Source organism: Podarcis vaucheri, assembly GCF_965113315.1.
Source record: "Podarcis vaucheri genome assembly, chromosome: 12".
In the NCBI taxonomy this organism is placed as follows: domain Eukaryota; kingdom Metazoa; phylum Chordata; class Lepidosauria; order Squamata; family Lacertidae; genus Podarcis; species Podarcis vaucheri.
Genome location: NC_138750.1, coordinates 42,919,641 through 42,945,455, shown reverse-complemented (window position 1 = coordinate 42,945,455; position 25,815 = coordinate 42,919,641). Strand labels below are relative to the sequence as shown.

The following is a 25,815-nucleotide window of genomic DNA, read 5'->3' as shown; positions in this document are numbered from 1 at the left end:
GGACCCTCATGGCCCCTTCCAACCCTACGATTCTATGATAGGGCAGAAAGAAACCCTGGAGAATTGCTGCAAGACTGTGTGAGCAATACTGAGCATCCAAAACAGGACTTCCCTGGGAACCATATGCTAACCTTTTCTATTTCTCTTCCAAACAATGATCTCACCTTTGGGAATATGACATTATTATTTTTCAACAATGCTTGTTTTGTTTCTTACACTGCATTCAGTGCTCATGCATGTAAATATCTGGCAGTATATAGTCACTAAAAGGCAGCTACTGTGTTTACTAAGCATTTATTAAAACATGCGTTTGGGTGAATGTGTGAGGAGGAGGAGGGGAAATATTCAAAGCGCCATAGGAGGCAAATGTCAAATAAGCCTACAGTTAGAAAACCTTCATGAAGTGGTTTTGTATTAAGGATTCAACATGTTCCATGAGGACGTTCATGTCAGCAGCACAAACCTGGTACTGCTGCTTCTCGTTCTTTTTCAGAGTCTCTAATAGGCCCCTGTGGACCGGAGGCAAAGGGTTATAAGAGTTTAACAAGTGAAGCTGACTTAACGGAGTCTGCTTGATTTCTCCAATCCTCAATGCCTGTAGGACAGCAGGTGCAAATTTGGAATAATGAGCCGTAGAAGAAATGATCACCGGGCAAGTTTTATCTTGCAGTCGATCGGCAACCACCTTTGCGAGAGCTGTGTGCGTATCTAAAATGTAGCCTGTGGTATCGAACACAGAGCGAATGGCACCCAGGCAGTCGTCCTCAGAGCACCAATCAGCCACCAAATCCTGCTGAAGCCTCTCCAGGAAGTGTTCCTGCAACTGGAAGCAGCGCTGATTCTCCAGACTGCTAAACAGTTGCGTCACCAGCTGCCCGTCCCCATTAGCAATCAAGTGCAAATGTCGTTCAAGGTTGGAAGACTTCAAAATGTCCACTGCCGGTGACAGACTTTGCATTAATCGCCTCTCCTTTATATTGTACAGGCCTGTTTTTATGAATTCCGTCAAGACGTTGTTTTGATTGGAAGCACAGATGCATTTCCGTATAGGGATCCCCATCATTTGCGCATACTTAGCGGCTAGTATGTTGCCAAAGTTCCCTGTGGGAACACAGACATCAACGGGGTTCCCAAAGGAAATGATGCCTTGCTCCACAAGGTCAAGGTAGGCAGAGGCATGATAGACCACCTGGGGAAGCAAGCGAGCCCAGTTTATAGAATTTGCTGCACTTAACGATGTTCCGTATTCCACAGTGAGAAAGCCGGTAAAATCTGAATCGGTAAACATCTGCTTGATGGCAGACTGGCAAAAATCAAAATCCGATCTGACACCTATTACTTTTGTGTTTGCTTCCTGGTAGCCGACCATCTGTGATTTCTGAATCTGGCTAACTCCATCCTGGGGAAAGAGGGTGACCATGGCAATCCTTTGTTTATCCGTCTCCTTAAGCCGACTAAAACCATCCAGGACGGCACTTCCTGTGTCGCCGGAAGTAGCTACCAAGATCAGATAGTTACAGCTTTGGGGGATGCAATATGCAAACAGGTGGGGCATCAACTGCAACGCCAAATCCTTAAATGAAGCCGTTGGTCCATGAAACAGCTCCAGAAGAAACTGATTGCCTGCCAGGTGCCTAACGGGGGCAATTTTAGAACAGGTAAAATTTTCTCCATAGGCAGCCTGAACTATTTCCCATAACTTGGAAGCAGGCACATCAGCAGGATGTATGCACCTTTCCAGTATAACCTGAGCTCTTTCAGCATAGCTCGCCCCTAGTAGATGTTGCCATTCTCCTGCAGTGAATACTGGAAGCCCCATCTCAGGAACAAAAAGCCCACCATCAGGCGCCAGTCCCTCAACAAGAACATCGCTGAAATATTTCACAGAGCCTTTTGGCTCAACCTTCTTATTGCATCTTAGACTCCTGGTGGAAATGAAGCCATCTGAGTCAGAGTCTTGGTACCGCTTCACTGCATGAAGCACTTTCTCGGCAACAGCGTCGGCTGTAATTCCGTTCTCACAAAGCACGCGGACATCGTACCACTTCTTATAAAACTGCTTCCGAAACTGGAGGATGTCTCTCAGTGAGGTTCCGGGCCCCTGCCCCACAATACGGTCTACTTTCATCAACTGCAACCGATCCATGATGCTTTGCGTCGGTACGTCCAGATAGACCACAACCCCGTTTTTCTTCACGTGCTCCATGCCGGCAGCATTCATTGGGTTGGAGCCAGTAAGGGAAACGACACTTCCGGATGCTGAAAGATTTAACAAGGCTTTTCCTTCCTCTTCTAAAAATTGCTCATTGCCAACATCCTTCAATTTTTCTGCCACACTCATGTTCCAGGTTGTTTCAAGGACATCGTCGTCCACATCTATGAAGCAGGAGCCTAGTTTCTGCCCTACTATTTTCCCCACTGTCGTTTTGCCAGCTCCAGGGGGTCCCATCAGGACAATATTATTGTCCCCGACAAGAGAATGCCTAGACATCCATGCTGTCCGTGCAAGGGCAAAGCTTCTTGAAAAAATCAACTTTAAATACACATCAGAAACCATGATGCGACTCATTAGCTTCAGATGCCGATTCCAGACCACATGAAACATCTTCTTCTTTTCTCTCGAGCCAATTTCACAAGGAAAGGAAACGCTTTAAAAGAAGAGGAAGGGAAAATCCAGTGAGCCAGAAATACTTTGAACCTTAGCCACTTGACATTTAAAATAATTACTAGAATGTGAAGACTGCTCCATTTCCATCTTAGGGGAGCACGTTTTGGGGTTTTTTTTTAACAAGATCGCTCACCCATTCTGTGACCTGATCATGACAAATAAATGGTGAGGATTTTATTGAATTCCACCTTCTGTGAAATCTGTGCAGAGGGGAAAGGTTTTCCCTTTAAATCATGTGTTTGTTGTGAAATTTCTACTCTGGAAAGAAGCCACATGCTTAAAAAAATAAGCCTCTGTGCCTTCCTGCATAAAATCCTTACACTTAGTTCATTTTCTGTGCGTAGGATAGCTTAACTGTTTCCTTGGCTAAGAGCCACAAGCAGAACAGGACAGAACCACCTCTAACACTTACAATGAATACTCAATAGAGGCACTGCCTGTAGGCAGGTAATGTTCTCAGAATCAATAAAAAATCCTCAATGGAGCTCCCGAAACTGGCTGCTAGAAACACCAGTATGTACTCCATTTCTTAGACATACTGTATCACCCCTGCCCTCCCCTTGCCTTTATTTGCACATGTAAGGAAATATTAGGGGCACATTAACCCTAACTACCAGAGGATGGCAAACCTATAGAAGGTGGCAGCTGATTACAATGAATACTTTAAAACGCACGAACAAAAGCACCCAAGAGTGCAATTCAACTCCCACTGGAATGTCAAAACTTCTCCAGTCATTTAAATGGAGCCTGAGTGCACTTTATGCATTTATATAAAATCCTTTCTTTGCATCCAAATATATTTTCTTCCTTTGAAACCAACCAACCAACCAATCGTTTTGTTACATAACTTACGGTTGCAAGAGTAGCTCACTTCTGTCCCGTTATCGTCTGAGCAGGCATTGCAAAAAAATAATAACAAGCCCAGGCAAATGGCATCTGTGACGTACTCTTGTGCAGCAACCACGTACGGCTTTCTTTTCTTTTTGTAAGCCTCAATCTAGATGGAGGAGAATAAAAGAGAAAGATCAGAGTGAAGCAAATGCCGCACAAGCAAGTGCTCTCCAGAGGCAACAGAAGAACAAGCACTGGGCAAAGAGGACTCTCTCCAGCCCCAGAACATGAACACGTTGCCAAGAGTGGATTCGTTTTGTTTGCTCAGGGAAATCAACAGTGACGTCAACACGTACCACAAAGCAAACAGTGCACACACTTCAAGTCAGGAGACTAGGAAAACCTCGTATGCTTTGCCTTTTCAAAATTAAAACAATTTGGCCCTGAAAACAATATACAGTGGTACCTCGTGTTAAGTACTTAATTCGTTCCGGAGGTCCGTTCTTAACCTGAAACTGTTCTTAACCTGAAGCACCACTTTAGCTAATGGGGCCTCCCGATGTTGCCGCACAGCTAGAGCACGATTTCTGTTCTCATCCTGAAGCAAAGTTCTTAACCCGAGATACTACTGCTGAGTTAGCGGAGTCTCTAACCTGAAGCGTATGTAACCTGAAGCGTATGTAACCGAGGTACCACTGTAATCCTGCATTCTGGTAATGCTAGATGCTTAGCTCTTGCAAGTAAAATATTTTTGGTGAAAGCAGAGTTTAATGTAGCCTTGGCTAATCTGGTACCTTCCAGATGCTTTGGGAAACTCCCATCATCCCTAATCATTGGCCTTGCTGGCTGGGGCTGATGGGAGTTGGTGCTCAACATCTGGAGCAGGACAAGTTTCCCACTTTGTTCTAGACAAACAAAGCTTCCTTCACTTGCTGAGCTACTTTAATGGTGCCAGAAGAACCATTCTCATTCACCATCTTATACTGTTCATTTTTGCCCCTTGGCATCTTTTGACATGTTTATTCCATAATAAGAAGTACAGTGGTACCTCGGTTTACGAACTTAATCCATTCCGGAAGTCCGTTCTTAAACCAAAACCATTCTTAAACCGAGGCACGGTTTCCCTAACGAGGCCTCCCGTCGCCGGTGCCCTTCCACCATTCGGATTCCATTCTTAGACTGAGGTAAAGTTCTCAAACCAAGACACTCTTTCTGGTTTTGTGGAGTTTATAAACCAAATCGTTCTTTAACCGGACTGTTCTTAAACCGAGGTACCACTGTATGCAGCCTGTAAGACAAGAGGGCATAAATGTCCTGAAGGGACTCCTCCATTCTCCATGCACAGGGGCAGGGATATCTGTGGTCCTCCAGTGGTTGTTGGACTACAACTATCACTTGCAGCCAGCACAGCCATTGGCTAAGGAGTTGTAGGCCAACAGCATCTTCAGGGGTGGAAGTCTGCTAGTTATAGTCAACTAGCATAACAGAAAAGTACGACATTCACACAGCAATTGTTTTCCATATTCCATGCTCCCACTTTTTCTGTGCTATTCCAAGTCTTCTGGGGCTTGGAGCAGGAACCTTCTCCCCAACTCTATTCCATCATCCAGCTAAAGCTTTTTTAAAAAATAAAATAAAAATTCAGGTGCATTTCCTGATGGATAAGTAATTGCAATGAGTCCCAGGTTATGGTTTGAAGGCAAATGAAACAATTTGCTGAAGCAGTGCTGGGCTGGTCACTACTTGGATGAAAGAAAGGTGGGGTATAAAGGCATAAAAAAGTATTTCTTTAATTACATTTCCATGGTGACCTTTACATTTAATATTTGTAGTGATTTTGTTTGTTCTACTGCATTACTAGAATACCTCCAATGTGCTTTAACTGTAACTTTATTCTTTTTAAGTTGCTTACTTTCTTCTATTTAGAAAATTTAGCTGATGTATACAAATGAATGCAGGTCACAGAGCTTATACTTCTTCAGCAGCAGCTTGTCTCTCTACAGGAATATGTGCTGATTCCTTTGGGAAACCTAGATTTACATGCAAGAAACAGACAAAAAGTGGTGACTGGGGCAGAAATCAGCAGAGTCCTTCGGCGGTGTGGGGCCATGACTGTGACTGTGCCAGTGCAAATATTTAACTCACAGTTCTTTGCCCTTCCCTGGCTGAAAAACATGGCTGCAATTCACCATCTATGTAGAACACTGGCCTTCTGGGACATGGCTGGTTTTCTGAACTACTGTACACTAAAAGTATTATATTTTATGCAGTTATTGTCACACACCCAATGTGGCCCCGCTGAAATAGATCCAGGCTGAAATTTGATGAATACTAACATGGGCATAGCCAGGATTTGGGGGGGGGAGGCAAGCCTTTTGTGGGGGAGGGGGGCAGAACCTCAGTTTGCTATGTATTTTTATTGATTGTGGGGCAGCTGCTCCCCCCCTTGGCTACGCCCATGAATACTAATGTAGGTACACATAAAGCTCCCATAAAGGCACTGCTACCCCACTTCCAGTAATGTGTGCTGACCTACTTTAACCAGAAAGCAATGAATTGAATAATATTTCTATAGCTCTGATTCCAAAGAATTCAAATCTATCCCAAGGATTTGCCCTTAAAATACCATAGATCTGAGTGATGTTCCCTTGGAAACCCCAAACTGTTTTTTCCCATTACATTATCATTGCAACAAAACTGTTGAAGAAAAATTTGAATATCTATCTGTCTCAGGTCAGACATAGGAAAAGTTAAAGGGACCCCTGACCATGAGGTCAAGTCGTGACCGACTCTGGGGTTGCGGCGCTCATCTCGCTTTACAGGCCGAGGGAGCCAGCGTACAGCTTCCGGGTTCATGTGGCCAGCATGACTAAGCCGCTTCTGGCGAACCAGAGCAGCGCACGGAAATGCTGTTTACCTTCCTGCCTATTTATCTACTTGAACTTTGACGTGCTTTCGAACTGCTAGGTTGGCAGGAGCAGGGACCGAGCAACGGGAGCTCACCCCATTGCAGGGATTCAAACCGCCAACCTTCTGATCAGCAAGTCCTAGGTTCTGTGGTTTAACCCACAGCGCCACCCGAGTCCAGTTCTTTAGTAGCAACCAATTGCTTCCCCTCTTTAAACTGGCAAATAACATCCAAAAATAAGATTGCCATGAGCAATTCAATACATATTTTAGCCATGCAGCATAGATGATTACAATAACTATGATGTAACATGGAAGCAGTAAGTTGGTATTTCCAATACTTCTTTGTGCCATTAGCTGTTGTACAACATAAAAGAGAAAACAGAATTTGTGGATAAGCTTTAAATAGCACCCATTTATGAAAATTTTAAAAATATCCAGTGATTTGAGAATTGCCTTGCAATTCTCTTCCTCTTCCTGTGCAGGCATCAGTTACTATATTAAACAATCAGAGTGCAATTGCAAAGCATTTTCTATAACTTGCACCTAGCAATGCCAGTAGCAATGACCCCAATTCAAAGCAGAATCCGACTTCTAAGAAGGCTGGAAGAACAGGAGTACGGCAAGAATGAAGTGAAGGGTCAATGTATTAATTCAAATGTGATCATAACCAATATGAATTGTCTTAGTTATCACTGCTTCTCAGCCAGCAGTGGCCAGCTTTCTTCCATAGACAACACGTGTGAATCTTCTCAAATGTCGTTTTAGTTATTATTACATTTACATCCCACACTTCTACAAAGGACATCAAGCAGCATAAGAAGAGTCTTCTGGATCGGACCAACGACCTAGTCCAATACAGTGGTACGTTGGGTTAAGTACTTAATTTGTTCCGGAGGTCCGTATTTAACCTGCAACTGTTCTTAACCTGAAGCACCACTTTAGCTAATGGGGCCTCCAGCTGCTGCCGTGCCGCTGGAGCATGATTTCTGTTCTCATCCTTAAGCAAAGCTCTTAACCTGAAGCACTATTTCTGGGTTAGCAGAGTCTGTAACCTGAAGTGTATGTAACCTGAAGCGTATGTAACCCGAGGTACCACTGTACAGTACTCTATTCTCATACTGATCAACCAGATACCTAGGGGAAGCCTACAAGCAGAATTTGAGCACAAATGGTATTCAGAGGCCTATTGCCTCCAACATCCCCCACACCAAATGATAACAGTGTGGCACTTACTTCAAGAACTGTGTACCAGCACCTTTTTGATTCTTAAAAAACAAAAACAAAAAACCACCACTGGGATCTGCCTAGCTCTGCTGAGCAAATTTATTGTATTGCCAATTTACTGGGCTGCAGTTGTGAATGCATTCATGTATACATCTGAGCTCTGCGTAGGAAACCCACGGGTTGCGCGTCTTGCACTTGACTGCTTTGGGGTTCTGCTGCTTTCTTCCCATGTGTGCAAATGTCAGCCTACTCGCGTGGTGAATCCGATGCCGGCGGGCCCACCAGACCTCATGCATGCCACAATTCAAACACCCTTTAAACTTTATTCAGCGACCCGTGACTTTCCTCTCCGCTGCAGCAGAAACAGAGCAACGAAGAGTACCCCTTCTTCTTCAAGATATGGGGCGGCCCCCCGGTCTCGTCAGTGGGTGGGGAGGGAGGCACCTGCTCCAATGCAGCGCCTCGAGCAGGATGCGGACCGAGTCTCTCCCTTCAGGGCTACCAGAGGGCGACCCACCCGTTCCCCCCATTCCCTGCCAAGGCTGCCAAGAGCAGAGGGGAGGCTGCTCCTCGTGAGCAGGGAAAGGATCCATGCACGTAGCATGGATCCGAAAAGGAAGGAAGGAATCCGTTTCAAGGCACGCAAAAAAAAATTTAAATTAAAAGCCCTGCCCTCCCATAAAGCAGCTCTCCGCCATTGCTCTAACCACATGCAGGCAGACCTACCTGCTACTACGCGTGCGCGAACTCCCACGCCGGCGGCGTCCTCCTTCCTATCTCTGTGCAGTATCTCTACGGCGGCGTCCTCCCACCCTGCCCCTGCTGCGCCTGCGCGCCATTCCTTTCCTCCCCGGCTTCGCTCATTGTTCGCGGCACAGTCCCGGAAATGGCGTCACAAAGCCTCTCTCCCGTTCCACACACACACAAACACGCGCGCGCGTTGCTAAGCGGTGGTTTCCAAGGGCGACCAAACAGTGCCGCTCGTTCTAATGCGCGGCAGCCGAGGAGGCTTCGAACGGGAGCGGAAGAGGGCTCGGAGGAGAGACAGGAGAGCGGGGTAAGGCGAAGAGAGGGAGGCGGGGAAGGGATGGGAAGGGCGGGCAGGGAGCAGGGAGCAGGGAGAGCAAGAGGGACTCTGAGCGGGTGCAGACGGCGCGCGTGGGAATGCGAGGCAGGCAGGTCGTTCGCCCTGGACTCCTTGCGTGTTGGTAGATTGATACACCGCCTTCTCTCATAAGGAGCTCAGAGCGCTGCACGTGCTTCTCTCGCACACTTTTTTTTTTGGGGGGGGGGTCCAAATCTCACACATTTTTAACTTCACAACAGCCCTGCGAGGTAGGTCAACTTGAGAGAGTGGCTGGCCCGAAGTCACCCAGTGAGCTTCTTGGCGAAGTGGGGTTTTGTAATCCAACAACATCTCAAAGGCTAAGATATCATCATCATCATCATTATCATCAATCTCATCTCTGCCTGTTCAGATAAGCAGCAGTAGCAGCAGTTCTCCAAAGCCTCGCCTTTCCCAGATCTGTCACCTTGACAGCCTTTTAACCGGAGGTTTTTTTTAAACCCAGACCCTGAACGAAAAGCATTTGTGTATTTTTGGGAACCATGACCCGTAATAAAATTTTTAAAAATTGTATGCGCTTTGACATTGCATTATAGCATTTCTGGAGCCTATTCCGATAGCTGCTTTTAACTTGTGCAGCATACATCTTGCACATATGGCAGCTGACGTGTGGCAAAACACATCGCCCGATCACTTGGCAGGATGGTGTTAAAACTATCCAAGCTACCGCAGGGTGAGGTTTAACATAACTCATGGGTTTCCTCAGCCAAGTGCAGAAGTACAATAAGACCTTCCTCACCCACTTGGCAGGACAATTCAGGTGTTAGGTTGTAGAGACTCGGCATGTGATGTCGTTACTTGGAAAAATGGGTGAGAAACCCGTGGTGCTCCAATGTGGTTGGACGATTCTCTGCAGTCCTGATCACTGGTCGTGCTGGTAGGGGCTGTCCCAACAACTTCTGGCCCAGGGTCAACTCTGTGCAGACCTAGAGAGGAGGCTGGGAGTGATAATGTGAGCGATATTAGGGCAAACCGTGGAACTGGGATGGTTGAAATGTTGAGGTCAAAGGGTAATAGTGACCAGCCAAGGAGGAATGTGCAAACGAGAAGAATACAGAGTGTAAAAGAAGGAAGGGGAGGGTAAGAAGTATGTGCCTGGGGGACGGGATGCAGGGAGAAAAACCTGAAAGGAGAGGTGGAATGGTGTTTATCAGACAAAATGTGACAGGCAGTTCACTTTTTAAAAGATTTTTTTTTAATTTAAAAAAATATATTCAAAAGTTACAATACATTTTCAATCAATGTATCCTCTCCACAGACACATATATTTTAAGACAGTTCACTTTAGAAGTCTGGCAATTTGAATTATCTGCAGACTGTATCACTGTGAAAATGGCAGCAATGTGCATGGAGGAGAGCATTTACAACCTTCTACCTTACAATCTGGATAAGTCTTGCAAGGCACCTAGGTATGTGGGTAAGGATACTTGGGACTCATTCTGACAAACCTTTTATACTTGTCAATCAGTGATTGACCTGTTCCTATGGAAAGTGTTGCAATAATTTTTCTGCTCAAATGAATTTTGTATCTCCTATCATGGTGGCACTGTGGGTTAAACCACAGAGCCTAGGACTTGCCGATCAGAAGGTCGGCGGTTCAGTTCCCCATGACGGGGTGAGCTCCCGTTGCTCGGTCCCTGCTCCTGCCAACCTAGCAGTTCGAAAGCACGTCAAAGTGCAAGTAGATAAATAGGTACCACTCCAGCGGGAAGGTAAATGGTGTTTCCATGCGCTGCTCTTATTCACCAGAAGTGGCTTAGTCATGCTTGCCACATGACCTGGAAGCTGTACACCGGCTCCCTCGGCCAATAAAGCGAGATGAGCGCCGCAACCCCAGAGTCGACCACGACTGGACCTAATGGTCAGGGGTCCATTTACCTTTACCTTTTATCATACTACAGCCTTGGAATTGAGAAGGGACATTTGGGTGCATTCACATGGCAGTTTATTCTGTTTTTACGACAGAATATGTCTGGAACTATAGTGGAATATAGTGCAAGTTTATTATTCATTTCTGTGTTATTTACTTCCCGAAAAAAATCTGTTAGCAAATAATATGGAAATGAGTGCTAAACTTGCATTATATTCCACTATAGTTTCACTGTAATCCACTATAGTTCTGGAAGTGACTTTTACATCATGTGAAAGCTCAAATATAATTTTGAGATTTTGCCTTTTTCTTTTTTGCTTCCTAGTATTTAATGCTGTTCTCCTTTCTTTTCCATCTTTTTAATTTTTCAAGATATGCTTCGTATCCTCTCATAGCATACTAGTGTGGCTGATATATAAGGAATTGCTGCAAATTGCAGTCAAAGAGAACGCTCCCCAGCTCTGTCTTATGTGGTTAGGATTTTTATTGCCTGAACCACTAATGGCAGAATTATACAATGGACACGTCTTTTTGAATATACGGCAATCAATAACTGAAATTTAATTTCACCAGCTCAGGCAAATGTTATGCCTTTCTCATTCATGTGACCCAAATCACTTGAAGTCATGGCAGACCAAGAGAGAAATTCAATATAATCACTATAAAGTGATAAAATGAATGAGAAACAGTGTTTTCAAAGCCAGTAAAGAGAATCACTTTGGAACAGCAATTCCCTATTTTTGCTGACGTTTATTCCACTGTTGATTTAACTCTGGATAGGTGTGCAGTGTATAATACCAAGCTATGGCTTAATGGGACCATGTGAAGGTGTCACAGTCACTTATTTCCTCCCCAGTCTTTATTACTCCCACCCTGTGCTCAACTAAGCCCAGTTTTGACTTAGCATGTCACCTGAACCTGGGCTTGTAGTTATAAACTCTCCTTAGCTGTGATTCCTGCATTGTGGGGAGTTGGGCCAGGTGATGCTTGGGGCTCCTTCCAGTTGTACAATTCTATGATTCCTTGCTACAGCCAAGAACAAACTTTGCACGGGAGTCGGGAAGACTGGGGCAGAGCAAGGGGACTACAACCTCCTTGAGGCGGCCCATTTGCATGGTCCTGGTGAGCCATAGTTTGGCTTACTGTGTCATGTGAACCAGGTCAATGGGTGTTGCTGATTTCAGGCACAAATGAGATCAGAACAATGTTATTTCTTTTCAAATAGTTCATTTTTTACTTTGATAGACAACAGTCATTAAGGGACAGTGCTCAAGAAGACAGTGGTCTGTTGGGGGGGGGGAATAGCCTGTAGCTTCTCTTTCAGCTCTAATTATTGTGTGTATATTTTCTCTTCACTAAAGATATGTATCGACATTGAAAACGTATGTAAAAAATACAATACAGCAAAGTAAAGCACCGTGGAAAACCATAGGACCACCAAAAGTCCAGGTGCCAAATCCAAAAGACTTCCTTCAGAAACATTCAAAGGAACCAAAGTTACCACAGAGTATGTTTCATTAATTTGAATATGTTTATTAAATGTATACCATTTGTATATCTTTTTCCAGTGCATAGAATCGTAGAATATAGTCCCAACTCCCTGCAGTGCAGGAATCTAAACGAAAGCATCCATGAGAAATGGCCATCCAATGCCTGCTTAAAAACCTCCAATGAAGGAGAGTCCACAACCTCCCAAAGGAGACCGCTCCACTGCTGAACAGCTCTTACTGTCAGAAAGTTCTTCCTGATGTTTAGCTGTAATCTCCTTTCTTGTAACTTGAAGCTATTGGTTCAAGTTCTACCCTCCAAGCCAGGAGAAAACAAGCTAGCTCCATCTTCCACGTGACAGCCCTTAAGATATTTGAAGGTGGCTATCATCTCTTCCCTCAGTCTCCTCTTTTCCAGGCTAAACAAAACACAGTGTGACCTTCAGCCACTCCTCATAAGGCTTGGTACAAAGCAAAAGAACAAATCATGTAAAAATATCTGTAAATGCAAGATAAAAACTGTGCAGCCAAACAAAGCTGCCAAGAACAGAAATCAGCCATTCCAATTCATTCTCAGAAGAAATCTCCAAAGCCTCGTAAGAAAGGATGTGTGATATTAACTTCCACTAGGAAGTTTCCACCAGAAGTAAAAAGTATTCACTTCTAGAGTGAGATCATCCCACAGACTTGGGGCCACTGCTGTAAAAGCCCTACTTCTAGCAGCAGATATAAGGATTGCCTGCAGAGATGGTAACTGCTAAACACAGGGAGCAGGGAGCTGATATAATGAAAGCCTACCAAACCTAAGCCTAAAATATTTATTTCATTTTAATCTCATCCTTTATCTGAGGAGTACTCAGCGTTGTTCTCCCCCTCCCCCCATTTTTTTATTCTAATGGCTACCCCAGAAGATATAATGACTTGCCCAAAGTCAGTACCATTGCTAAGTAGTTATTTGTATTCCAGTCTTCCTAAGCCTAGGGTAATATTCTGACTACACCACATTGATGAATATCCCAGGCCACGTAAAATTTCACTACAATTTTACCCAGTTTAACATCCAGTAATATCTACTGTATTCTCTGGACACATGGGCAATTCTGTTCTAGTGATTTTAAGGACCATGTGTTAGTTGGCTGCTTGTTTAGTTTTTGCCTCTGATCTGGATGTGCAAGGCTAGAGATCAAGGCTTTTGTTAATCGTGCCAAGTCTGCATATTTTAAGGAAGACTTAAGTTGGCCAATCCACACCATGTTTGGGAAAGCTCAGCTATTTAATAGAGATCTCCACTGAAGTCCCCTTATAGTGCTTAAAATGGAAGTGTTTGCTTATAAATGTATATATTGTCAGAAATAGTGGTTAGAGAATGTGACATTTTGTTTTCACAAATGGATTTTGGGAATTGTGACAAGTCCAGGAGCATTACAGTTGGACCCCAAGTAACCAGGAGCCTCAGCGTTGCTGACTCCAAATGTTTTTCTAATATTATTATTTGTTATATACCTACTACAAAAAAAGTTTCAGTGTGACATGCAATATGAAAAATAGAGTTAGGGAAAACAAAACAAAAAACAAAAAAATTAAAAAGAACAAGAAAAACTTAAAATGTTCATAGACTAATTATAAAAGCAGCAGACAAGAACTCACCTCCCTCCAGCTACACACAATGACACACAAAAAGGTATGAAACTTTTCAAAATAATGTGTGGGTATTTTCCTGAAGCACAATATACCGTATTTTTCGCTCTATAAGACGCACCAGACCACAAGACGCACCTAGTTTTTGGAGGAGGAAAACAAGGAAAAAAATATTCTGAATCTCAGAAGCCAGAACAGCAAGAGGGATCGCTGTGCAGTGAAAGCAGCAATCCCTCTTGCTGTTCTGGCTTCTGTGATAGCTGCACAGCCTGCATTCGCTCCATAAGACGCACACACATTTCCCCCTTACTTTTTAGGAGGGAAAAAGTGAGTCTTATAGTGCAAAAAATACGGTAGTTAGGTTTTTTCATGTACATTTACTTAGCTTTTTAAGCCTTTATGGCAATATGTCATCAAGTTGTTTTGTTTCTTTCCGCAACTATTTTGAAATGTATCTTTTGCCCTTCACTGGGATGTCTTGGGCAATGGCTTAAATATTGTTGATCTTGATAGTTTACAGCAGTTACTTTATTCATTTATCATCCAGGACATGACAAGTCCCTCTCTACCCAGTCCTTCGTGAGCTGTCACCTCTCCCTTCTTACACATCACTTCTTATACTTGCTGCTCCCCAAAATAATCCTCCTTATGATGCAAAGTGTCGTAAGGAAACGAGCTGTCTAGGGCTGGGAGATCAGAATCCAGAAAATTGGGGGCAAGGGTGAAGGTTGAATTAAAGGCATAGACTTAGCAGAATCCTTAGATGAACATTTTAAAAAATGCAATTCATTTTGTGGCTTTTTATATATATTTTTTTAAAAAATACAGGAAATAAACATCAAGGAGGTAAGAAAGTGAAACCAGGTGTGCCTAAATTGTCAGATCACCCACTCATGGGAATTCAGAGTTCAAAGAATTTCATAAGCACAAATGCAGCTAATGTCATCATGGGGGTGCCTAAGAAACCTCTACCAGCTTGTGTTGACCGACGACAAGGCGACAAATACGTCCTTGAAACTTCAGGACTCGTTCCAAAATATCTCAAGAAAAAGGTATGCCTTATCAAAATGATGTGGTGCATTTACTAACAGTGAAATGCTATACATGCCTCCTTAGACATAAGTCCTGTTGAGTTAAATGGGGCTTACTCCCAGGCAACATCAACCCATTTGCCTTGCGGGAATCCCTTGTGGACGACCACAGTGCCTGGAGACAGGCAGTCAAGTTGTGTATCCATAGCAGTGACCAAAAGAGAAAAGACTGCTTGAAGGAGCACAGAGAGAAGAAACGCCGTGGTACATCTGCAGCAGCACAACTAGACACCTTCATCTGCAACAAGACATGTCTCTCCCACATTGTTCTCTACAGCCACAGCAGGCGCTGCAACCTTTCAGCAGCTTGACCTCGCCCCCAGAGGCGCACTCCTCCATTGTCTCCCAAGAAAGACAGGTGCCAATATCAACTCCCAAGCATAGGACTGCAACATAAGGCTCACTTATTTGCAATACTGAGTGAGCCAGACAAGCCATTGGTGTGATCCAGAAGGCTCCTCTGATGTTCTTAGGGCACGGGCAAAATTTTTAGAAACCAGAAGTGCCTGACCCTGAATATCTTTGTTGGGAATCTTAGTATTTTTAGCCAAAGTGAAGTAGTGGACATTAATGAGAAGTAGGGATATTTTTGAGTATTTTATAAAAGGTGTTAGATGTTTAATATCATAACGGAAGTCACATGTATTTAAAAGCAACAACAGATCAACTGGAGAATCCCATCCATCTCCAGATCAGTCCCTTTGCCCACAAGGGTACCAGCTACACTCACCTTCTGCATGCTTCATTATTCATAGGAAATGGAATAATTTTTCTGCTAAGGCTGCAATCCTGTATCTACTTACCTAGGAATTAGCAGCATTGAATTATGTGGGGCTTATGTCTGAGTTGGTATGTATAGGAGGATTGCACTGTGAATCTATAGTTCTGAAGTCTAAAGGTCCCTAGCCAACATTTCCATAAATCTTATAGGCTTAGTGTGTGTTTCTCCATTATTTTTGTATTTATTTTCTAAAGGTTTTTTGGTACTTTTGCAAAACCTCATGCCTGTTGATATGTACCACTTGCATGTAGATGCTGCTGTTGGCTACATAAGGATTCATACCCAAATGAATGAGTGCACTATTAGTATATACTAGGATTAATGAGAAAAAGTTCAAAGTAGTCTTTTTCTTTCTATAAAAAAAAAGAAAAGCAAAAAAAGTTATATTACATAAGGGTCTTTGTTGTTGATGAGGACGACGACAACAACAAAAGTATATGAATATCTGGAAGGTGCATTTTTCTTGTAGGATTACGGCATTACTCCGAAATATGTAACTAAGCGAAATGAAGAAGTAAAGAGAGCCCAGGAAGAGTATGATGCCTATGTCAAGGAAACTCTCAGACAAAAAGCCATGAAACGGCTCTCTGATGAAGACAGGGACAGTCTTCTTGAGGTATGTGGGTTGACTTGAATTAGACAGACTGAGGCATAAAAGATACATTTGTACAGGCACGAATGGGAAAGACTTTATGAATAGCATTGCAACTAAGAAGGGTAGATTTTCACTAGATGGAGCTCTAGAATAGTTATCTGCAGGACTGAGCAAGTTGGATGTGACAGAAATGTTTACAAAGTCTTTTCTGGAAGCTAGATTCCATATCATCACACACTTCATTGCATCAGCAGTAGTGGACCACTGTGGAGCCCAACTGCAGTTAAAGGCATGTCAGAAGGTTTTGTCCCACTTTAAAGAATAATCGGTAGCCAATGTCTTGAGGTTTTTTTTTAATGTTACAGTGTGCGGAAAATACAGTTGTGCAAAGCAATCTGTGCATGTTTAATATGAAGTAAATCCCATGGTGTTCAGTGCACCTCACTCGCAGGAAAATGTATATAGGACTGTGAGCCTATAAATGTTTACTCAGAGGAAAGTCTTACTGAGTTCAGTGGAGCTTAGCTTACACTCAGCTGAGTATAGCAGCCTTTCTCAAACTTGTGACCTCCAGCTGTTTCTGGAGTCTCAACAATCATGGCCAGTGGATAGGGATAATACAAGATGTCCAAAACATCTGGATAGGGATAATACGAGATGTCCAAAACATCTGGAGGTCTCCAAGTTGGAGTATAGGATTGCAGTCCTATATATATATATATATATATATATATATATATATATATATATATATATATTGCTTTCGTAGATTTTCACGGGTACAGGAATGCAGGTTTTGGTGTCTTTGGGTGTCTTCCCGTGTAAGAGTCGGGGTGTCTGTGCGACGTTTCGACGAGGTCTCACTCGTCATCTTCAGGCTGGTGCTTTCGGCTTCTTGTTACTGGAACAGAGCAGAATCTGGTGTTTGAGTTCCTATAAATACTGTTGAGGGGTGTGGTGTATAGCCTCCAACGTTCTGGGCAGAGAGGAAGTTCCTAGATTAGTGTGCCTCTTCTTCTTTTGTTCCTTAATTACTTGAGGGATATCTTGAGTGATTTCATGAGTGATATTCTGAATACCACTGGGTGGGTCATTAAGTGTAGATTAGTTGCTAAAGCTTTTGTGTCTTGACCTCTTGAGCTTGTGAAGAGTTTTTCTGAGAAGATGGCTGTGCTGCATTTAGTTGTGCTCTGGCTTGGCTTCGTGTATAGGGGCGAGCTGTGGTTTTGTGCCGAATAAATGCACGTATCGCAGAACACAAGAATGCCGTCAAAAAAGAAGAAAAAACTTCCTCTCTTTTCCAACACATGAAAGAAACAGGACACGAAATTAATTTTGCAGATTCCAAATTGCTCTTTAACATGGAACATCACCACAAGAGAATAATCATGGAAGCCATCGAGATAGAGAAACACCCTCACAACATGAACAAGCGTGACGACACGTCCCGCCTGCCAGACATCTGGAAATTAGCCCTCCCCTCAAAAACCGACACCAGAACCAGAGGCACACAGAACGCCGTCACCAATCAACCACACCAGACCCAAACCCAGACCCTCTCCACAGACATATTACAGACTCCATCCAGTAGCCAAACTATAGTGGCACCTCCGGATGCTGCACCCCCCTGCAATCCCTACACAGATCTGGCTGGCACAAGGCACAAAACCACAGCTCGCCCCTATACACGAAGCCAAGCCAGAGCACAACTAAATGCAGCACAGCCATCTTCTCAGAAAAACTCTTCACAAGCTCAAGAGGTCAAGACACAAAAGCTTTAGCAACTAATCTACACTTAATGACCCACCCAGTGGTATTCAGAATATCACTCATGAAATCACTCAAGATATCCCTCAAGTAATTAAGGAACAAAAGAAGAAAAGGCACACTAATCTAGGAACTTCCTCTCTGCCCAGAACGTTGGAGGCTATACACCACACCCCTCAACAGTATTTATAGGAACTCAAACACCAGATTCTGCTCTGTTCCAGTAACAAGAAGCCGAAAGCACCAGCCTGAAGATGACGAGTGAGACCTCGTCGAAACGTCGCACAGACACCCCGACTCTTACACGGGAAGACACCCGAAGACACCAAAACCTGCATATATATATATATATATATCTACTCAGAAGAAAATTGCATGGAGATCAATGGGGCTTATTCCAGTGTAAGTATGCATTGCAGGGTGGTGAACTGCTGCCCAGCAGGCTGAACCATTAAGCAATTTTATTTTTTTTGCCCCTCCAACATGTACCAATTTTTGCCTGCAGCAGTAGCAGAATCTGCATCAAGTAACAACACAGCATTGGGCTGGGCAGAGAGATAAGCCCAGCCTCTTAATGGGAAGGGAAGCACCAACGTCCCCACTCTTCAGATCAATAGTCTGAAGAGGCAGAGGGGGCTCAGTTCCCCCACCCCTCTCTGATGCTAAACTGGGCAGAGAGGTCCCTAGTATGTGTCTTCTAGTCATGTATTTATGTGTACCTTCATTTGTATGTGTGCTCTGATGTATGTACCTGTATGCGTGTATATATGGTGTGCGAATGCATGTATGAATATAGGGTGGCTTCCCAGAGGGCCTGTATAAGATTGCAGCCTTGTTGTGTTACTGTATAATGCTGCCGTATACTAATTCGTCTCTTTGTATACTCCAAATAGGGTCTCAAGAAGAATTGGGAAGACGTGCATCACCAATTCCAAAGCCTTTCCGTTGAAATAGATACACTACCAAAGAAACTTCACAAAGAAAGGCTGGAAGCAGAGATGAAACAGCTGGAACATGACATTCAGACAATTGAGAAACACAGAATTATTTATATTGCAAACAAATGAACAGGGCATCCTTGGGGGGGGGGGAATCCTCTGGGGTTGAAAACAAATACTACTTTCACTATATGCCCATATATTCATCTGTAGATGAATACTTAGGTTTTGACAAGTTAGGTAGAACTTTAGCTATATTTTATTTTTGAAAGTTTTAAAATATCTATTTTTTCCAAAATAAATATATCTATTTATTTATTTCCTGATTGTTCAGTGACCTATACTTTATTTTTAAAAAGCACCCCGAAAGTTTCATTGTTCATGTAACATGCTGTACAGCAATAATTCAAATAAGATGATAAATTAAGAGAGTATGGGAAATAAATGTATAATAAAGAGTTGCTAACTAAAGCTCCAAGTTCCTTCTATTTGTGGTTTGGATTCTACATTACCCAACAGCCAGGAAACAGTGTAATCTTCCTTTAAAGGTGAAAATAGGGGCAGTAAATGGAATGTGATGCTCACCAAAGCAGCTCTATAAATCCAAAGCACTTGATGTTTAAGGCATGCTCAAAGAACAGGTATATTCCAGGATTAAAGTATTATAAGATTTAGTGAACAAGACAAAGTTAGACCCATTGCAGCTCCTACATCTTGCCAAATTGTCTAGCTTTACAGCACTTCCAAACCACATTTGCATTTAAGGTCATGGGAATGTGAGCAGGCTTTGTCATCACAAGTCCAAAACATTAAGATTTTTTGTGGGTTAGAACTGAGGCATGAACTCTGCTTCACACATTAACTGCACTGTATACAACGCAAATGGCATTGTACTAGGCTGTGCATTTTCCAGACTTGCAGAGCATTCTAAATTCCCCTTCTGCCAGGGTTAGATTGAATTACTGTATCCTTCCACTCAGCTCTGCCTTCTGAACCTGCCTCCCAGTGGCTTCTGAATGTGTGGATGAGTGGAAAGCCTGCTTGTGGAAAGCTAGCAGAAAGCCCCCAAACAGTGAGGGGCTGAGACAGTCTGGGATCCATTGCATCCCAAGCTAATCCCACTGCCATCACGTAACAGCATCAATCCTGATCAGATTCAGTTGCTGAGAGAGCCTGGAGCTGGAGCAGCAATTGGACTCAGTCCTCTCCCACCTTCCACTGCAACTACCATGAGCAGCTGGGCTGTGGAAATGACAGTAGTTCCACCTCCCTGCAAAGCCCTGCCAATGGTGTTTGGATTGTGTCCTAAATCACATACAGGACATCCCTCTCACCAAACTTCACAGAAAGTCCCTGGAATTGCAAATATTCTTGTTAATTGCCTGGTTCCTATACACCAGCATGGGACGATTTGTTTAACAAACCACACAACCTGTACTGCAAGTGATCAAGCAAGCCATGGTTTATTTCTCCAAAGGGTTTCCCCCCCCCCCAGCTGTTTTTGTCTCATGCCTTTGTCATTTAGTGAGCTCCTGGTGTGGGATGGTCAAACAAACCATGGTTAAAGAAGCAATACCGCAAAATGTCAAGCTATAGTTAAAACAAGTGAAGATTTGTAAGATTTGTAATCATGGCTTCGGATCATGGTATTGGCAGTAAAACCACAGGTAAGCTGCTGGGCAGGCTCAGGCATCGCGCTAAGCCATGGCTCAACAAACCATAGTTATGCCATAGTGTAGTGTTGCATGTGTCTCAGCAGTTTGGGACAAGGCAGTTTGTTCCTACTTTCACTTCAGGGTGGGAATTGGGCAGTGAATAAGAGTCAATGCCTTATTAAATAATTCTCTGCCATTTATCAGAATACTGTAATGGATTTTTAAAAAGTAATTAGATATAGGTAAATTCATCCCATGGGCTGTTTGTACCCTTAAAGGTAAAGGGACCCCTGACCATTAGGTCCAGTCGTGACCGACTCCGGGGTTACGGCGCTCATCTCGCTTTATTGGCCGAGGGAGCCGGCATACAGCTTCCGGGTCATGTGGCCAGCATGACTAAGCCGCTTCTGGCAAACCAGAGCAGTGCACGGAAACACCGTTTACCTTCCCGCTGGAGTGGTACCTATTTATCTACTTGCACTTTGACATGCTTTCAAACTGCTAGGTTGGCAGGAGCAGGGACCGAGCAACGGGAGCTCACCTCGTCGGCGGGATTCGAACTGCCAACCTTCGGATCAGCAAGTCCTAGGCTCTGTGGTTTAACCAACAGCGCCACTCACGTCCCATATATACTTCACCAAAATCCAACCTGAATAAAAATGACTTGCAGCGCTACTGCCGAAAGATGCATAGGATACATTCAGCTATAACACTGATCATTAACCAAGGCTAGGCAAATTAATTTGTGCATGAGCTATGTGCCATTGTATTTATCCCACACACTTCCCACCTTTCTCTCAGTGGGGAAGCAAACAATGGAAAGGCTGGCTTAGTGTTACACCCAAAGCCGTGCTCATTTGTTTCTCCTAAGCAAATTGTGATTGGCGAGCTTGTCCTAGTCTTCACTGCCATGGTTTGTGAGCAACCACAAGCTGCTGGTTCAGAAATAATGCTAGGACAGCTGCTCTATGGTTTGTTTCCCCTTCATTCTGCACCCAAGTGTTAATGGTGCTGCTCTTTCCCTCTTCTTACACTGCCAGTGTTGTGCTCTTCCAGTCTTTGAACACCACAATGGAACAGGATGCTCTTTGCTACTTGATGCACATGGAAGCATCTATCAAGTCAACATATGGAACAGACATATCTCTTTCCATTTAAAACAGATGTGTACTTTTCATAAAGGTCATCAGCATGGCTGATTACTGGGGGTGGGGGGAATTGCTGTAATGAAAAACATTCAAGCTACAGACACATGGAAAACATTCTTATTCAATTCTCTCTCTCTCCAGGAAGTTTGACAAAATGCATTTAGAGAATCCTAGAAATGTTGTTCTATCTTTATGTATATGTAAAAGAACTGCCAGTGATGGGATTGGCAGCATTTTTCAATTGGCTCGTGTGCCCTTGCCAATATAGCAAAAGGAACAAAGGTGAATAAACACAATTGAGATTTCATTAGAATACTTTCTTTCATTAGAATACTAAGAAGAAATGTCAAGTTGTTTTTATAGGACAATCTGTTCTCATTGCTGTTGGGTGTATCTTGACTTGCACCAATTATGAACAGATGAAGGTGCTTGAGATCCTTGTTCTCTCTAACCTGTGTCAGTCTCCCAATATTTTAGGCCCAAAGCTATGTGAGCTCTTTAGAACCTGGGAACTTCTACATGTAACCTATGGCCCAGTTTGCATGTCACAATAAACCATAATTTAGTAGCGCAAAGGAAATAAACCACAATCTCAGTGTTAACAGTGTGTAGGGTAGGAGCAGAGGGGGTATTTCACTCCCAACAAACCACAGTTTGTTGTGAAGGTTTGATCTTGGCTTACTGATTGTGGTTTCTATGGGTGAAATAAACTGTGGCACCTGGTTCAGACATAATACCCAGGCATAATGATTTGTTTCCTCCTTGTGCTAGCAGGGAGGAGCTAGAGCAGCCTTATTGGTTTGTTCACAGTAAACCACTAATTATATACTGGCATGATGTGTTAAGGGACGTGGGTGGCGCTGTGGGTTAAACCAAAGAGCCTAGGGCTTGGTTGGCCGTTCAAATCCCCGCGAAGGGGTGAACTACCGTTGCTTGGTCCCTGCTCCTGCCAACCTAGCAGTTTGAAAGCAGGCAGTGCAAGTAGATAAATAGGTACCGCTCTGGCAGGAAGGTAAACGGCGTTTCCGTGTGCTGCTCTGGTTCGCCAGAAGCGGCTTTGGCATGCTGGCCACATGACCTGGAAGCTGTACGCCCACTCCCTTGGCCAGTAAAGCGAGATGAGCGCCGAAACCCCAGAGTCGTTCGCGACTAGACCTAATAGTCAGGGGTCCCTTTACCTTTTACCTATGATGTGTTATAACTGAGCCAATGGCAGACCTTACTTGCTCTGAAATGGTAAACCTGAGGTTGAGGGGCAAGCTACATGTTACATTCAATGCACAACTATTGTTTGATTCAAAATTGCCATGGGCAGCACATAGGGAAAGGCTTAATTCCTTTCCCTTGGCTTTAGTTCTTCCACCCCAAAACACTGTTTGCTTTTAACTGATAAGCAGAAAGTGGTGTAATGCTAAAATTAAAACCAGTGTGGTGCAGTGGTTAGGGCACTGGGCTAGGATCTGGGAAGCCAGGTTCAAATGCCCACCCAGCCAATAAAATCAATGGGTGATCTAGGGCAAATCACTGCCTCTCAGGAAGATCTGGTCACTAGGCTTTTAGGAAACAGCTAGTTTCCATCCCAGCTGTTATGTCTAAAGAAGTTGTAACATTAAGAATTTGTTTGTTTTCGTCTTTTCTCCCCAACCCCCCCCCCCCATTTTGTGTCCCATCTTTTCAGACTGTAAACCTGAGGGCAGCAGATGTGCTGTTTTCATTTATCAGTAAACCACTCCGGAAACTTTCTGGCTGAAGAGTAGAGTATAAATGCTTCAAATAAATAAATACTACCACATTTGATTTGGCATAAGCTTCTGCGGACAAGAGATTATTTCATCAAGTGCATGGAAGGCTGTCTTCGGTTGCCATCAGTGCATTATGTAGGTGATGAAGTGGTCTTTGGTCCACGGAGGTTAATCCTACAATATTTGCTAGCCTTTAGGGTACCACAGGGTCTCTCCCACTCTCTCCCTGGTTTATGTTGTGCAACACTCACCTGAAATCTATGGGCCAGATGCAGACAAAGGCTGCAATCTGGGAGAAAGTGCTGTTAAACCAAATGAGTTCTAAGCAGACATTAATATTATTACTTGAACTAAGCTCCCAATATACTTAATGGGACAAATTAGTCATGACTTAAGTCCCACTGATGTCAGTGGGAACTATCTGCACACAGTATCCTGCGTCTGCTCAGAAGCCCCATTAAGTACAATAAAACTCATTCCCCAGTTAAATCAGCCTGGATCCAACCTCATGTGTGTAAGATTGCAGACTCAGAGACACCTTTAAGTCCCAGTGAAATCACTGCCCATCTAAGAGGCTATGCACTGTGAAAGCCAGTTCAAGGACGAATTCCAGACAGGCAAAAACACACAGGGCAGGGCGGGTGAGGTGTGGCTGAGGTGTAGCCAGCTGAGAGGGGTTTGGAGGGCCACATGGGCATAACTAGGTTTTTTAAAATGAATTAAGTATAAAAAGGTTAAAAATTGGGGATAAGAACTTGTTGGATTTACAATTTGAATGGGAATATAAGAAGGGGAGGTGTGGAGAAGTCAGGGAAAGATGTTATTGAAAATAAGGATTGCAAATTGTATGTTTTTAATTTTTGAACTTTTCTTTTTGGTTTTTTAAAATGGAAAATTCTTAATAAATATTTAATAATAATAATAATAATAATAATAATAAAAACTAGGTTAGCCTGTAAGCGTATCATATTACGTACTCATTTCCTTACATTTATACCCGCCTCTTCTTCCTTTCAACCTAGAACCAAGGCAGCGGTCTCCCAGCTTTAGGCTTCCTTAGACCCAGGTTCAAATACTGCGCTCCCACAGAGAAGTCCCTCCTCTCTCAGCCTACTACTACCCTAACGCGCAGATTTTACCCTTAAGCGGAGAGGGAGCCACCATATCCTTGACGGAGAGGCTCCTTAACAGGCCCGAGCGCGGGCATTAGGGGGAAAAAAGGTTCCGGGGCTGAAACCGGGGACAGGCAGCTCTTTTGGTCCGTCGAGGTAAAAGCGAGCCCTGCCCAAAGGCAGGTGGTTTGAGAGGCATCACCCCCTCTCTGCGCCAGCTGGAAGAGACCCCCCTAAGGGCGGGTGTGGATGTTTGGGAGCAGTTCTGCAGAAGCCACGACGGCGCGGGCCACGTCTGGACGAGGCTGCGGAGGCTCAAGCTCTCGCGGCGGCGGCCGGAGGCTCCTTTTCTTTCCCGAGCGAGGCGCCGCCTCTTTTCCCTCCTCCTCCTCCTCCGTCTCAAGGCTCTCGCCAACCTCCTTTCGGAAGATGGCCGGGCTAAACAGCAAGACCCACGCAGCGGAGGCGCCGAGAAGCAGCGGCCGAGGGGTCGTGGTAAATGCAAAAAAAATAAAATAAAAATAAAAATCCCTTCTCCCCCTCCCCTGCTCCCGCATCCTAAGCTTTGCTGCCTCCCTTCTGCAGCTAAAGCATCCGCTTCCGTCAGCTAACCCCTTTCCCTCCCTTTCATCTATCCAATCCCTGCCCTTTATGGCGGCTCCCCCCCTCCTGTTATGAAACGCTCCCCGCCCGTCCCCCAAAAAGAATATTTGAATTGCAAGCGGGTTAGTCATTCATTGCGCTCGATGGGGCTCGCTCCCTGTCTGCTGTGCTGAGCCCGGTTATCTGGGAGAATACCGCCCCGCCCCCCCATTGAACCCAGTTAGGGTTTACATCCGAGTCAACGTGCATAGATAGGAACTGGGCTGCGCGAGTATGCATTCCGGTACATTGAAATATGATGCATGTTGTTTACCACAGTTTTCCATTGGGATTTCCCCCGGGTAAGTACGGTATGTGTAGGAAAGCAGCCTTATTGCTAGCACACACACACACACAAATATTTTGGATGCGATTTCGTTGGGGGTTCTGATACCTGTTTTGGTTAGAGGAGAGTTGTTCCCTCTAGATTAATTGTCACGTTAAGAGTGTGAAATGCTGCAGCTGCAACTTCGTAATTTCATCTAAATAGTCTTGGCTTTGTACTGGGGTAGAAACCCATTCAGTGCACCAGCCACCACCCAAAAAACAGCAACGTGTCGTCCTAGCACAGCAAGTAAAGCTTCTGTGGG

At 44.0% G+C, this 25,815-nt stretch overlaps 3 protein-coding genes across 7 annotated transcripts in view; 2 read left to right on the top strand and 1 right to left on the bottom strand.

Moving 5' to 3' along the window:
* Positions 1-278: 278 nt before the first annotated feature.
* Positions 279-8,478, bottom strand: THNSL1 (threonine synthase like 1). Of its 5 annotated transcripts, none has more exons than XM_082193782.1 (4): positions 8,360-8,478; positions 5,412-5,529; positions 3,521-3,665; positions 279-2,648 (listed from the first exon to the last, which is right to left on the bottom strand). In XM_082193782.1, the coding sequence occupies exon 4, from the start codon at positions 2,603-2,605 to the stop codon at positions 386-388; it is 2,220 nt and encodes a 739-aa protein (XP_082049908.1). In that variant the 5' UTR covers positions 2,606-2,648; positions 3,521-3,665; positions 5,412-5,529; positions 8,360-8,478; the 3' UTR covers positions 279-385. The 5 variants fall into 5 exon arrangements, with proteins under 5 accessions (XP_082049908.1, XP_082049910.1, XP_082049906.1 ...); XM_082193784.1 differs by having other exon boundaries at positions 5,474-5,529; XM_082193780.1 differs by lacking the exon at positions 5,412-5,529 and having other exon boundaries at positions 8,360-8,474.
* Positions 8,479-8,548: 70 nt separating this feature from the next.
* Positions 8,549-19,243, top strand: ENKUR (enkurin, TRPC channel interacting protein). The gene is made up of 6 exons (XM_082193819.1): positions 8,549-8,690; positions 10,018-10,168; positions 11,991-12,136; positions 14,583-14,806; positions 16,096-16,242; positions 18,882-19,243. Exons 2-6 carry the CDS (start codon positions 10,092-10,094, stop codon positions 19,053-19,055), a joined length of 768 nt encoding a protein of 255 aa, XP_082049945.1. The 5' UTR covers positions 8,549-8,690; positions 10,018-10,091; the 3' UTR covers positions 19,056-19,243.
* A 5,574-nt stretch (positions 19,244-24,817) lies between these two features.
* Positions 24,818-25,815, top strand: part of PRTFDC1 (phosphoribosyl transferase domain containing 1) — a 49,998-nt gene continuing 49,000 nt past the window's right edge. The window contains exon 1 of the mRNA XM_082193818.1: positions 24,818-25,078. Coding sequence (XP_082049944.1) covers positions 24,833-25,078 — 246 coding nt within the window. The 5' untranslated portion in view covers positions 24,818-24,832. The remainder of the gene's footprint in view (positions 25,079-25,815) is intronic.